The sequence below is a fragment of the Rhinatrema bivittatum genome, chromosome 10 (assembly GCF_901001135.1).
Source record: "Rhinatrema bivittatum chromosome 10, aRhiBiv1.1, whole genome shotgun sequence".
Lineage (NCBI taxonomy): Eukaryota > Metazoa > Chordata > Amphibia > Gymnophiona > Rhinatrematidae > Rhinatrema > Rhinatrema bivittatum.
This window is the reverse complement of record NC_042624.1, coordinates 38619959-38634299: the sequence shown is the minus strand read 5'-3', so window position 1 is coordinate 38634299 and position 14341 is coordinate 38619959. Positions and strand designations below refer to the sequence as shown.

The 14341-nt window shown below is 43.9% G+C and overlaps 1 protein-coding gene across 2 annotated transcripts in view; it reads left to right on the top strand.

The window, feature by feature from the left end:
- The window catches only part of DPYD (dihydropyrimidine dehydrogenase), a 2453390-nt gene that overhangs the window by 845871 nt on the left and 1593178 nt on the right, over positions 1-14341 (top strand). For both annotated transcript variants that reach the window (XM_029618068.1, XM_029618069.1), the window contains exon 4: positions 91-178. In XM_029618068.1, the coding sequence (XP_029473928.1) occupies positions 91-178 (88 nt within the window). The remainder of the gene's footprint in view (positions 1-90; positions 179-14341) is intronic.

Sequence of the window (14341 nt, the reverse complement as noted above, 5' to 3'; positions counted from 1 at the left end):
GCTTGCTGACCACAAATTGTGGATCTGATCCCTTCTGGAGTCTATTATACTATCAGATGTATCCTGTAATTCAATGTTTCTTCTTCCCAGGTGCTTAAAATGTGCAGATGCACCCTGCCAGAAGAGCTGCCCAACCAATCTGGACATCAAGTCTTTTATCACAAGTATTGCAAACAAGGTAAACACTACCTTACAATAATTTGTTTTTGGTCAGTAGCATGAAATGATGTTTTAATATAAGCTCTGTAATTTGTAATATGTCTTTTGAAATATTCTATATTTGTTTTACTTTTTATTCTGTGCACATGAGAGTCACTAGAAATGTACGACATACTCCTAGTAATCCATTCCCTCACAGGCTTATTTCTCTATCTGGTGTCTGCTTTGGATGTGTTTCAACAAAGCTGAACACTGACATCTTAATTCAATGGTTACATTGTGCAATGGCTAATGACTTCATTTAAAGATATACTGAAAAACATACAATTTTTCATGTAATTATTGGAGGATATATATATACATACAGTACACACATAAATATATATGGAGAGAAAGTGTAATATGCTTGTTGAAAATCTTGTATTCATGAGACCAGGTGTTCTTAGTCTTTACAGCCTTTAGCTTCAATGATATTTTTAGGATATTCACATTGTAGACTGAGCCACATTGCCCCATCACTGGACCAGTAGTCAAGTAAGAGGAATGAGACAGGACTGTCTAGGCTCAGAGGGTAATTGAGTTGCCAGGATCAATGATCCTTGTGCCTCTTTTGAGCAAAGAAAGCTACTTGTGTTTTGTGTTAGGTTTGCTTGATTCTGTACACCATTTAGTAAAGTTAAGGCCACTGAAGTCAGTGCTTCTTATTTTGCAAGGCCTTCTCTGTTCAATTACTACATGTATTGCTAATCTATAGGATTGATTTTTAAAAGCACAAAAAAGAATGCATTGTGAAATATTTCAAACATGATTTAGTATTTAAGGGTTGCTTACTGAACATATTTGCAGCTGCAAATACCATTCACTCATTTTTAAGGTTACTTAATTTTAAAAGTAAAAAGGTTTGGTACTGATGTTTTATTTACAAAAAATATATATTTCTGAAATTCTATTTGCTTTTTTTAGTATCCTAAAGTAGTATCCTAAAGATTATGCACTATTTTTCTTAAAATAGTGCAATATCAGCACTGTATAGCTGTAGTTTTTAACCTGTGGATCAGGAAGAAAAGTAAGTCCCAGAAGTATGCAAATAAGTTACTAGATGAAGCCCCATTAGGAGTATCAAGAGTGAATAAAAACAGGATAGCCTTACTTCTCTGGTCGTGACTCTACAACGAAAGGAAGTTTTCAGCCATATAAACATCTATTGAGTTTTAGTTTTACATTAAGGATAGTGTAGAAAATCTGTTAAAAGGTGAATTGGCAGGGAATTGTTGTTTGTGTTAGGTCCTCTGATATTCTCACAGATACCGAGGGGAAGGCTGAGATCTACTGCTGTATTAAGGAATTCTATAGCAGCTCATCAAACTGATAATTTTTTAATGGAGACAGCAAAGAAAGCACAGATTAGTTCAGTGTACTTTGGTATGATTATCTAGGCATGCTTCAGGTCATGAAAATACAATGCATTTTTACAGAATTCCTGCAGTAGGGTTAAATAAATGTAGATGAAACAGTGGTTTCTCTTCAGATGTCAATTTGTACCCTGTGTAACAGAATACCTGACAGCTGGTTTCAAGTGCTATAGTTTTAATTATGCAGAAGAAAACTAGTAGATGAGGAGGCTGTTAGTTAAGATGACACTGTCAATTAAGACATTTCTCACATTCATACCCTTAAAGAAAAAATCTACTTTCTTTGGTTTAATTATATTTTTGGATGAATGAGATGCAGCATAGCAGTACTCTCTGCTATAACTCTAGTCCTCCCACACTTGGTCCAGAATGTGTCCCCTCTCACCCCATCTACGTCTCACTCCCATGCAACAAATGACTATCAGACAGAAAACAACTATAAGTAGATCACGAAGAAGTAGAAATTCATGGTTATTGAAAATTGGCATTTATTTATTATTAAAAACCAAAAACCAAAACACAACAGGTCTTTTTACCTTTTTCCTAAGTTTCAAGTACTCAACTTAGACCTTATATCTACTGGCAAGGAATTCTATAACTTAAGATCATAGAAGTTAAACACAGTAAACCATGCAACCAAAAGTCTCATTTCTCTCAAACCAGAGAGCTCTGACAGCAGTTTCTACGATGAGCGCAAAGCCCTAGAAGGTTTGTAAAACTTCGGTCTCGCTAGATACTTGGGTGATCCTCTATCCTAACATTTAAACAACAGTGACAAGATTTTAAATTGAAAACGATTGCTAATTGACAGCAAACGAAGATCATGCAAAATAGGTGGAATATGGTCAAACCTCTTGCACCCATCACTAGATGAGCCATCATGTTCTATATCAATTGCAGCCATCACAAGCTCAATTTTGACAACTCCTAGCAAATTCTATAATGAATGGTAATCTAGCTTGCTGGTTATTAACTGATGCACTAGTTCTTTTTTTTTAAATCAAAGTGAAAGATATAAACATAACTGCCTGATTTGCCTAAGAGAGAAGAAGGATGAGCACACAACCATAGAAACTTGTAATTTCATAGTTAAAATCCTATCCAAATAGGCTCTTAACCCCATCCCTTGGAGTAAGTATCCAGTTTTACTGGAACTAATATATGTCTATTCCTCTGACTAATCCAAAACAATTCATTTTTCCTTCATTCAATTTCAATTTCTTATCATCAAACTATCTCCCCAGAGTGCCAGATAACCATTAATATTCCCAATAACAGAAATCTTATCATCCCCCCACAGGAACCACCAATTGAATATCCATCCCTGCTGTTGAAGACCAAGGCTGAGCACACATCAGCCTCTTTTTTTTTTTATTTGGGAGTCCCAATTCCTGGTCATCAAAGCATGAGGGCAGATGTACATTCCTTCTCACAATTCTAGTAGTTCTTCTGGCTATTGAAGCTCAAAAATGAGTGCCATTTTTCTCCAAAGGCATCCCCATTCGAGTTCATAGATGAGTTCACATTCCCTTGTACCTTTGCAATTCTGAGGATCCGTAAAGCCCCAGCCATAAAATTTCAGAGATGAGGTCCAAATTTCCAGCTTCCTATTGCCTATATACAATACATGTCAATTTTCAGAAAGTGCTGCAGTGACATAATCTAAACTCAATTCTGCTACCTGTTCTATACTGATTGCATCTCTCCTAAAATTTACAAAAGTGGTGGCAGAGAAGGCTTCACAGGACTTCAAGCCAGTTGTTAGATTGGGGAATTCTTCAGTTCAACCACATTGGTATTGTTGTTTGTTTATTGTTAAACAAGGTAATAACAAAATATTCCTGACTTATGCACTGTAGGTACAACCGAAAATAAGTAACTCACGATTTGTATAAAGCTTACTTCTAGTCCAGATGTCCTGTATAGGATAGTTCACAGGAGCACCTGTGTGTTGTGTCTGAAGACAATGCTTCAATCACAACACCCTTCAACTTACGGACATAGAACAAAGCATTCAGACTTACATCACAGTATAACATTGATGTACATAAGAGAAGTATTCACTAGTCTTCTTTCAGGAACCCAAAACATACTTTGACATCCTAGGCATTTAAATGCCAGAAACACTAAGTACGTTGCTGGATCCAAGGCAGAATGGATTCACCAGGGGAAAGCCCTCTCAGACAAATATGATTATTTTTTTGATTGACTGACTAGAGAATTGGAATGAAGAAGAGCATTCACTGTGCTTTTACTTGGGCTTTAGCAAAGCTTTTGATGTGATCTAGCATAGGTGGCTTGAGAATAAAATGAGAAGCTTGGGAGTCGGCACCAAAACAATGGGATGGATTACAAACTGATTGACTGACAGGAGACAGCAGGTAATGGTAAATGGAACCTGCTCTGAAGAGAGAATGGTATTAAGTGGAGTGCCACAGGAATCAGTATTGAACCAGTTCTGTTCATTATTTTTGGGAACGACATTGCGGAAGGGATAGAAGGTAAAGTTTGTCCATCTGCAGCTGATACTATGATCTGCAACATGCTTGAAGGAGTAGAGAGAATGAAAATTGATTTAAGAAAGCTTGAAGAGTGGTCAAATATTTGGCAGCTTGGATTCAATGCCAAGTAGTGCAGAATCATGTATCTGGGATGCAGAAATCCGAAAGAACAGTATGTTTTGGTGGGTGAAAGACTGATGTGCATATGTAACCGTCTCTTTTTAGTCAGTAAGGAGGTCCAGACAACTGATCCATAAAGATAGACTTTTATTGCCAGCAAGATGCAGCTAAGACAAAGGCTCAGTACAACTGCATGCCCCTCCCCTCCAGGAGCAGACTCTTATGCACTTTACAGTTCTTATCTTTTACACATGCGTTCTAAGCATTGCTGAGCAAGCATATTCCGGCTGAAGGGGCTACTGACCCCCTCCCTAGACACCCTGGAACTTTCGTGAAACTTCTCCCATGTTCTGCAGGAGAGGCTGCTGGGACTTGCAGTTCTGGAAAGGAATTCGCGAGTCTGCAGTAGTACAGCCCATCACATAATACATCCATTGTTCTAATCTAGGTTACAGCAGTGAAAGCTTATCAGAGAATAAGAACAGCGAAGCCAAAAAAATGAAAATGTGCAATGTGCTGACAGAGAGTTTCTCAATGTCCTAATTACAGCTGTATTGCAGACTGTAAGTAAACCCGTCATGAAGCAGGGAATTCTGGTACATGAAGTCCTTTGTCAGGTTGAAGCCTTCAGACCCCTTCATTCCCCCCTTTGATACTTATCATTCTCTATGAAAAGTATCACACCATCACAACGCAACTGTGGAGCTGAAAGAAACAGAAACAAGAAAAATTAGCAATTTGAGTTCTCAGGGGGCCCTAATTTCCCAAACAGTCCGATGGTTTCTTCACGGGTTTGAGACGGATGGGCCCTAATGGCTCCACCCCCCTTTGTAGCCCGAACTTGTCATGTATGGGAAGATGGCCCAGGATAAAACATGAGGATGGTTAAACAGGTTCTATAGGCTCAGAGGAATACATGTACAGTGACAGGAGCTGCGTGGCTGTTTTGCATTCAGCAATGTCCTTCATCACCTGACGAAGGCGGTTTGAGCAAGAAAGGAATAATTCAGGGTCCTAAAAGACAAAACAGAATTAAACTGGCTGGGATAACAAACAATCTCTTAAATCCACCGATCATGGAAAACCAACCACGGAATCCATTGGTCCAGTCCCAAGCACTATTCCACTGCTGGACAGGGACATGTGCCATCTTGACCATGCGATCAGTGATGTCTTGGATAACCTTGTTTTGGTCATCTACCTGTAAACAACAATTGGAGAGGTTAAATGTTCCACAAACCCTCCTTCCTGGGCCAGAGGATAATCTAAAACCAATCTATTCTGGTACACTGCAGTCATAATTTTGGTATTTTGTTTTGCCCAGAGTTTAAGAGCGAAAGCAGTCGTTGGTGATGAGCTCCAGGACTGCCTGAAGCCTGATGATTCGATGCAATTAATACTGCTTGGAAGGGTTCCCGAGTTGCCCCTTTTTGCTGCTTCATCTGCTCTCTGATTTCCTTGACAATAGGGTTTGATTTCCTGGTGTGTGCTTTGCAATGTATTACAGCCACCTTGCGAGGTAGCCAAACTGCGTCTAGTAATTCACGTACTTCTGATGCATTGTTCAATTGTTTTCCCTCTATAATGCTCCATGCACTTGAATTGTAAGAAAGGCATATTTAGAGTCTGTATAGATATTTACAGTTTTCCTTCTGCCAACTGCAGAGCTCGAGTAAGGGCAATTAGTTCAGCTTTTTGTGCAGACGTTCCTGGGGGAAGAGGTTGAGCCTCAACGATTTCATCTTCGGATACAACAGCATATCCAGCAGAACGTATCTCATGAATGATTTGGCTGCTCCCATCAGTTAATAAAGTCCAAGCTCCTTGCCAGGGTTGATCCCTCAGGTCTGGTCTACTGGAATGTATTGTAGTCATGACTTCTTCACAATCATGGGCAACTGGTTCAGGTGCCGGCATAAGAGTGGCCGGGTTCAAGTTTTTGCTGTCTTGTATTTGAATTTCAGGTGTTTCACACAGTAAGGCTTAATACTTGACGAGACGTGAATTAGTCATCCATTTTGGTCCATGGGTCTCTAGCAGTCCTTGAATGGTGTGGGGAGTTGTTACGTTCAGAGTTTGACCAAAAGTTAATTTGACTGCTTCTGGAATTAGTAAGCATGCAGCCGCAATGCTTTGAAGGCAACCAGGCCATCCTTTTGCAACATTGTCCATTCCTTTTGAGAGATATGCAACAGGTCGCTCCCATGAGCCTAGAGTTTGAGTCAATACCCCAATGGCCATTCCTTTCTTTTCATCGACGAATAGATGGAATGGTTTCATTACATCTGGCAATCCTAAAGCAGGTGGTTCAATTAAGGCTTCTTTTAATTGACGTAAGCTTGCTAGCTCGTGTCCTTCCCATTGAAAAGTTTGAGACTCTGATTCCTTACCCCGCAACTTGTCGTACAGGGGTTGGGCCATAACTGCATAGTTAGCAATCCACAGTCTACAGTATCCTGCAGCTCCAAGGAACGCTCGGAGTTCCCTCTTACAAGTGGGTACAGGTTGACCTCGTATTGAACTGGTGCGAGAAATTCCCAGACAACGGGTTCCTCCACGTATTTGGAAGCCTAAATATTCTACTTCCAACTCACAGATTTGCGCTTTCTTTTTACTTGCACGATATCCTTTTGAGTACAACGTCTTTAGCAGCTGAAGAGTGGATACTTCACATTCGAGGTACGTCTCTCGAAACACCAGAAGATCATCCACGTATTGTATTACTGGCCCATACATGACTTGGTACATCTTCAAGTCTTTTGCCAGTTGCTCACCGAACAGTGTAGGTGAGTGCCTAAACCCTTGAGGCAAACGAGTCCATGTGTACTGCTGCTTTATTCCAGTAGGTGCATTTTCCCATGTGAAAGCAAAAATCTTCTGACATTCCTCCGCCACCGGGACGGAGAAGAAGGCATCTTTGAGATCAATGACACTGTACCACTTTGATGCAGGAGAGACTTGAGCCAAGATTGAATATGGATTTGGCACGAGGGCTACTAGATCTTCTACTTGACTATTCACTTTCCGTAGGTCTTGTACTGGTCGATAATCATCAGATCCAGGTTTCTTTACGGGCAACAAAGGGGTGTTCCAAGCAGATCGGATTCGTCAGAGAATGCCCAAGTCGTACAGTCTCTGCAGATGTATCTGGATTCCTTGCCTGGCCATATATGGAATGGGGTATTGAGGTTGATTAATCACCTGTGCATTCTGTTTCATCTCTATCCATATGGGAGTAGCGTCGATAGCTATTCCTCCCGGGTTCTGTTCGAACCATACTTGGGGTACACTATCCATCAGTTGTCTTCGTTTTTGTTGAGGGGGGTGTTGTTTTCATATCGATGTTCGATGGTTCGTTTGACTATGGGAAGATGTAGTCTCCATTCTTCTTGGAGGGGACAGATGAGTATCACTGGATGGTCCCCGAAGGAGGCTTTAACTTCCCCTGTTGGTTGAAATCTCAATGTGGTCTGAGGCTTACACAGCAGGTTCCATCCGATAAGGGATACCATGGTCCCGCCTACTTGTATACTTCATTCTTTCTGCAGAGGGGCAGTGAGTACCTGACCTGAGGCACCCACTATAGAAACAGTCTCTTTCGTCGGGGGGGCCGATTGGTGCAGTCATGACAGATCGTTGGCCTCTGAGTCCAACAGGCCCCTGATTTTTGTTGTGTTACCTCGTGGATCTCCACCAGAGGGTCAGTGGGGATTCTTCCCTCCCGGTCTCTTCAGGCTGTATGCTCCTTGTCGCCTCCCCCGCCATCTGCCAGTGGGGGTTGTCCGATCTCCTTCCTCCTCGGCCCCTTTGTGTCGGTGCAGGTCCATTTTTGTCGTTAGTATTCACTGCAGGGCTCCCGTATTTCTTTTGCCATTCTTCACAGTCTCTCTTCCAATGGCCTTCATTTTTGCAGTACGCACACTGATTCTTTCCCAAAGGGGGGGTCTTGTTCCCCCTCCTCTTCGCGGTCTGCCATTGTCTTGGCTCCTTCCCGTCCGCGTGTCCTCGAGAGCGGCGGCTAACAGTCACTTTCTCCTTCATGTCTCTACTTGCTTCTCTCTTTTCTCTTCCACTTCTCTATTTCCACATACCTGGTCTGCTATAGCTTTTAACTGGCTGAGGCTCATGCCCTCAAAGCCTTCGGCCTTCTGCAGCTTCTTTCGGATGTCGGTTCTCTATTATTAAGTTCCTGGTTGCAGGGACGGGCCCTTTTCTTCTCTTCCTGATCCCTGTTCCCATACATCTCAAAATACGATGAAAAGATCACAATCCATCTGGAAATTGAATAGGTGACCTGCGCCTGGAGGCAAATCAATTCTGACGAGGCTGAGAAGCTGCAAAACATTGCTTCCTTCATACTTGTAAGTTTGGCATTGGGTTAATTCAATAAAGTCAACCTGGATCTGCAGGCAAGGATCCAGGGGGGGGCGCTTTAGGTGTGCAGGAGTGATGATCAAACCCTTGGAAGCCTTGTATCAATTACATTGCAAACACTAAGAACATATGGTAATAGCCAGAGCCCAGCCCCCACCAGTGGTAAAAGAACATAATTGCAATATATATATATATATATGTGTGTGTGTGTGGGCCACTACCACTGAATCAAAATTTTTAATATTAAGTCTTTGTTTTCTGTGTTTTTTTTTTTTTTTTTTTTACAAACGGCATCCTGTAATTCCCACAGTCAGAACTGCAGCTGTCTTATCTTGCCGCTTGCTATGCCCTGCATATTTAACAAAGCTTTAACAAAGGTCCCATTCTTAATCATTTCTCCTCTAATTTTCCCAGAGACAGCTTCAAAATAAACTGCGTCAGAAAAAGGGAGTTCATACTTTATCATGCATTCCAATGTAACTTTTAAATAACAGATAATATATAGGAGACAAGTAAGAACAATAATTAACATGGTATTAGAGAATAATTGACTAACCTGTGGATGTATCAAGAGAAGGATAAGCATAGGGAGGACACTGGGATAGAAGATATGAGAAAACTAAAAACTTCTGATTAACAACGCCAGCATTGAAACGCACAGCCATATTGAATGCACTACGCACTGGCTCAACGTCTTTTTTTTTTTTTCCTCTGGCTCGATTCCCTCCTCTCTCCTGTAATTATCTCTGCCGTTAACCCTTAACTGCCATCAAGTTCTAAACTTCAACACCAGTAAATGCATTCTCCAGTAATCAAATCAGTATTTTAACTTAACACTGTACATTAATTTGTTGTATAGTAGTCTTGTGCAATTAAAAACAATTAAAAAATCCCTGGTACATGTGCTTGCAATTCACAGATAGCAGTTACATACATTACAATCCTTAATTAATAATGGGGACTTCCAGTTCCCCATTTTGTGCGCCTGAGCCACCATTACGAGGGCGGCTCCCTCCACTAACTTCTTTGCCCATGACGGAGGATTCTCAATGACTGCAATCCAAGCAGTTATGTACGGTATATCTTCAGGGCAACCCGGATTCCCTTCTCGTATAACTATATTCTGGACCCTTGTGGCCGTTTGGAAATCGAAAGTTCCTACCGGAGGCCAATTTACACACAAACTGGGCCACCTATGGGTGCATCGTTGAATCATTCCGGGTTTTGTACATTTTCGTCTATCAAACACTTCACTATAGTGCTCCGTCATGGCTTTTAGCGGAGTTGAATAGCCCCCTCCCATTAGGATAGAATCACAGACAAAGGAGGGAAGGGAAGACGGATAGGTAAGGGGTCCGTACCCGTCAGACACAAAAGGGTCACAATCGCCCCGACTAGGACGCGGTCAGCCCGGCCTAGAACTGCGAGGCCATTCATTCTCTTTCACACAACAAGAAACCTATTCCCACTATCGTATGCTTCACTTATAATTTTTTCCTTTTTATGCGCGTGGTCTTCGGAACGTAATTCCTACTAACACACTGCGTGGGGTGTGATCAAAGCCCCCTCGGTCCGCCGGGGATGGACCGGTTACTCTTTATCTATTCTTCACTTCTTCTACTGTTCCCATAATACTCGCCTGCAGGGGTCTTCCGATCGTCATGAAAGCCTTCTTCCCGGATCACCAGCCCAAAGGTCTCAGAGGATCTCCGTGGAATGACCCCCTCAGATACCTGATCACTGAACTCAGCGGTGGCCACTCACCAGGCAAGTCTGGGGGATCACTCCGCCACAAAATCCCCTGGACCAACTGGGGGGCTAAAATAGTGTCCCCGGTACCTCCTGGCTGAGGCTCGCCAAATGTAACCGTCTCTTTTTAGTCAGTAAGGAGGTCCAGACAACTGATCCGTAAAGATAGACTTTTATTGCCAGCAAGATGCAGCTAAGACAAAGGCTCAGTACAACTGCATGCCCCTCCCCTCCAGGAGCAGACTCTTATGCACTTTACAGTTCTTATCTTTTACACATGCGTTCTAAGCATTGCTGAGCAAGCATATTCCGGCTGAAGGGGCTACTGACCCCCTCCCTAGACACCCTGGAACTTTCGTGAAACTTCTCCCATGTTCTGCAGGAGAGGCTGCTGGGACTTGCAGTTCTGGAAAGGAATTCGCGAGTCTGCAGTAATACAGCCCATCACATAATACATCCATTGTTCTAATCTAGGTTACAGCAGTGAAAGCTTATCAGAGAATAAGAACAGCGAAGCCAAAAAAATGAAAATGTGCAATGTGCTGACAGAGAGTTTCTCAATGTCCTAATTACAGCTGTATTGCAGACTGTAAGTAAACCCGTCATGAAGCAGGGAATTCTGGTACATGAAGTCCTTTGTCAGGTTGAAGCGTTCAGACCCCTTCACATAGACCAAGAGAGGAATCTTGGGTGGATAGTGTCTGGCAATCTGAAGGTGGGAAATCAATATGACAAGGTGATAGCTAAAGCCAGAAGAAAGCTGGGCTGCATAGAGAGAGGAATAACCAGTAAGAAAAAGGAGGTGATAATGCCTTTGTCCAGGTCCTTGGTGAGGCCTCACCTGGAGTATTGTGTTCAGTTCTGGAATCCATATCTCACAAAGGAGGGGATGTGATGTCAGTATCGGAAGATTTATGAGGAAAGGCTGAAGGATCTAAATATGTATACACTGGAAGATATAATACAGACCTTCAAATACCTGAAAGGTTTTAATATTGCACAAACTTCAAACCTTTACCTTTGGAAAGAAATCAGTAGAACTAGGGGTCCTGAAATGAAACACCAAGGGGGACCACTCAGAACCAACACCAGAAAATATTTCTTCACAGAGAGGATGGTAGATGCCTGGAATGCCCTTCCAGAGGAGATGGAGAAGATGAAAACAGTCAAAGAATTCAAAGTGGCATGGGATAAACACTGTGGAACCCTAAAGGCTAGAGAATGAAAATGAAGAAAAGGGTGCACCAGTAACTTGCTGGTTAAGCATTTACTACCCTTAACAATAAGCCTTGATGCTTTGATGCAACTACAACATCACTCTTTGCTTTGATGGTGGTTGGGGGGGAGGTGGAAGAGGAATTGGATTCAAATGATGACCAACACAGGCCCTGACTTTTATGGTCTGGGATACTGATATATAGACATGTTGAAAAAACACAAGACTGCTTCTAAGATCAAGTCCAAAAGCAAAACACATTAGCACCATCTGAATTTTCAAGAAGACTCATCACCCAGTAAAAATGTTACTAGCAGTAAATTTTTTGTATGGGTTATGAAAAGACTTGAGAATTACTGCATTGAGCTGCAATTGCTACCCTTATGAGAAACATGGGGGTAATCTGCATGGCACAGCATGTGTTGCCTTAAGAAGATTGAAGGGCAGGCTGGATGGACCATTTGGTCCTTTTCTGTTGTCATTACTATGTTACTATATAACACCTTCCAAGTCTTCCAGTATTTCTTTTGAATCCCCTGAAGACCAACCCAGATCCTCAGTGGCAGGACCATAGATTTTAAAAGGCGCACGTGCATCCATGCGCACAAGGTTCCCAGTGCACGTCCATGGACATGCTGATTTTCTAACATGCGCATGTCGCCAACCACATGTTATAAAATATGATACCAGCACGCACATGCGTGCTTGATTTTATAATCGGTGCATGCTTGTGCGGGCGGGTTCAGACTTGTGCCCACAATGGGGGGGTTGCTAACAAAGCACGCGGCGACACAATAGGGCCTTCCCAAGTTCTCTATCTCCCTAACTACCCTTCCTACCTTTTTCCTTCTCCTCCCTGACCCCTAACCCCTACCTATGTAGCCTTATTTTTTTTTGTTAAATAACTTACTGCTCCTTTGGAGCAGAAGTAAATTCCACACATCAGCCAGCTGCCGGCATGTGCTTCCCCGGGACAGTGTCTAATGGCCCGACCGGTCCCCATCCCGCCCTTGGCCTGCCCCTTTTACTGAGCCTAGCACTTCTGCGCATATTGGGAGATACACTCATGGCCGGGTCGTTTCTAAAATGTGCTCAGTATGCACACGGCATGGCCACGAGTTTATCTCCCAGTATTTGTGTGCACCAGGCTTTTAAAAATTTGGCCCTAAGCTTTCTGTAGTTTGAGGTTTTCTCCTGTCCTGTCTATGGCTTTATGCATTACACACCAGCCCTTGACTGAGCAATCCCAATTCAAAGCTGTTATGCTCAGGCTTGTGAACACTTGGGCTGATGGGAGGATGGTATACCTTGCGGAAGATCCGTAGGTTCTCTCGTTGGGTGGTGAGGCAGAGCAGAAGAGGAGACCAGCTGACCCTCGGCACTGGAGTCGGAGGTGACTGAGGAGGCAAATGAAGAGATGAGAAGAGGAGCTGTGTCTTCACCCCTGGAAGTCTGCAGTCCCCCCAGGAGAAGCCCGTAGGGATCCAGACTGCTGGGACTTAGGCGGGCCCTTGGAGGCGGTAGTCCAGAAGGAGTCCAAGTTCAAGTGCCAGAGGGTCATCGCTTATCAGTCTGAAGTCACACACCAGAGAATCACGCTTGCCAATCCGAAGTCACACACCAGAGAATCACCGTAAGCCAATCTGAAGTCAGGAACCGGGAACACCAAGACGTATCAGGAACAAGGATACAAAGCTCAAGGAACTCACCGAAGCAAGCAGACTAGACAGCGCTGGAGGACGTTGCCAAGTTGGTGAATGAGCAGAGGAAGCTTCCCTTTATACTTCCCCTGCTCAAGCTGATCAGGAAAAGGTGAAGCTGATTAAAGGGATCAGGTCCCTTTAAATCTGTGGAGGAGGTGCGGCCTCGCACCTAAGGATGGTGGCGGTCATCTTTGATTTCCCCCGCGGAGGAGAGACGCTGCTGGACGCCGCGAGGGGGGACAGGAACGGCTCCCCCTGCAGCGAGCAGCACCGAGGGCCATGCCGGAGCGACGGCCTGAGTCAATGCCCTCCCCCAGGGCTCCCGTGGTGGGGGAGCGCCACAGGCAAGGTAGGGGGCTGTGGTCATGGCCTGCCACGGCCGCGAAACACAACAGTACCCCCCTCTTTAGGGTGCCTCCCCAGAGGCCTGGGTTTAGCCGGGTGGTCTTTGTGGAACTGCTCCAACAAATTCCGGTCCAGGATGTTAGCCAATGGCTCCCAGGAGTTTTCCTCGGGGCCGAAGCCCTCCCACGCTATCAGGTACTCCCAGTTTTTCCGGTGTTTCCTCACATCTAAGACCTCCCGGACCTGATAGGTGAGGTCATCTTCGGAGGCCAGAGGTTGAGGCGTCGGAGGCGTGCTGGAAGGCCACAACAATACCAGAGGCTTCAGGAGGAAGGCGTGGAATGTGTTGTGTATCTTGAGAGACGGGGGAAGATGACGTTGATACGAGACAGCACCTACCTGCCGGATGGTGGGAAATGGCCCGATGAATTGCGGGGCTAGTCGTGATGATGGCAGCTTCAAGCGGATGAACTGCGCGCTCAACCAAACCTTTTGGCCCGGCTTGAGAGGCAGGTACGGTCTTCTGCGCTGGTCCGCATACCTTTTAGCTGCCTGACCGGCCTTGATCAGGGCACGTTGCGTGGACATCCACAGGCGGTGCAACTCATCAGCGGAGAGTTGAGCTATCAGAGACTTAACTGTGATGGGAACAGGTAGTGGTGGGCGTGGATGTTTCCCATACACTATCTGAAATGGAGTGGATCCCGTAGCTGCGGAGATATGAGAATTTAGCACAAATTCGGCCCAGGGTAGCAGGCTAGC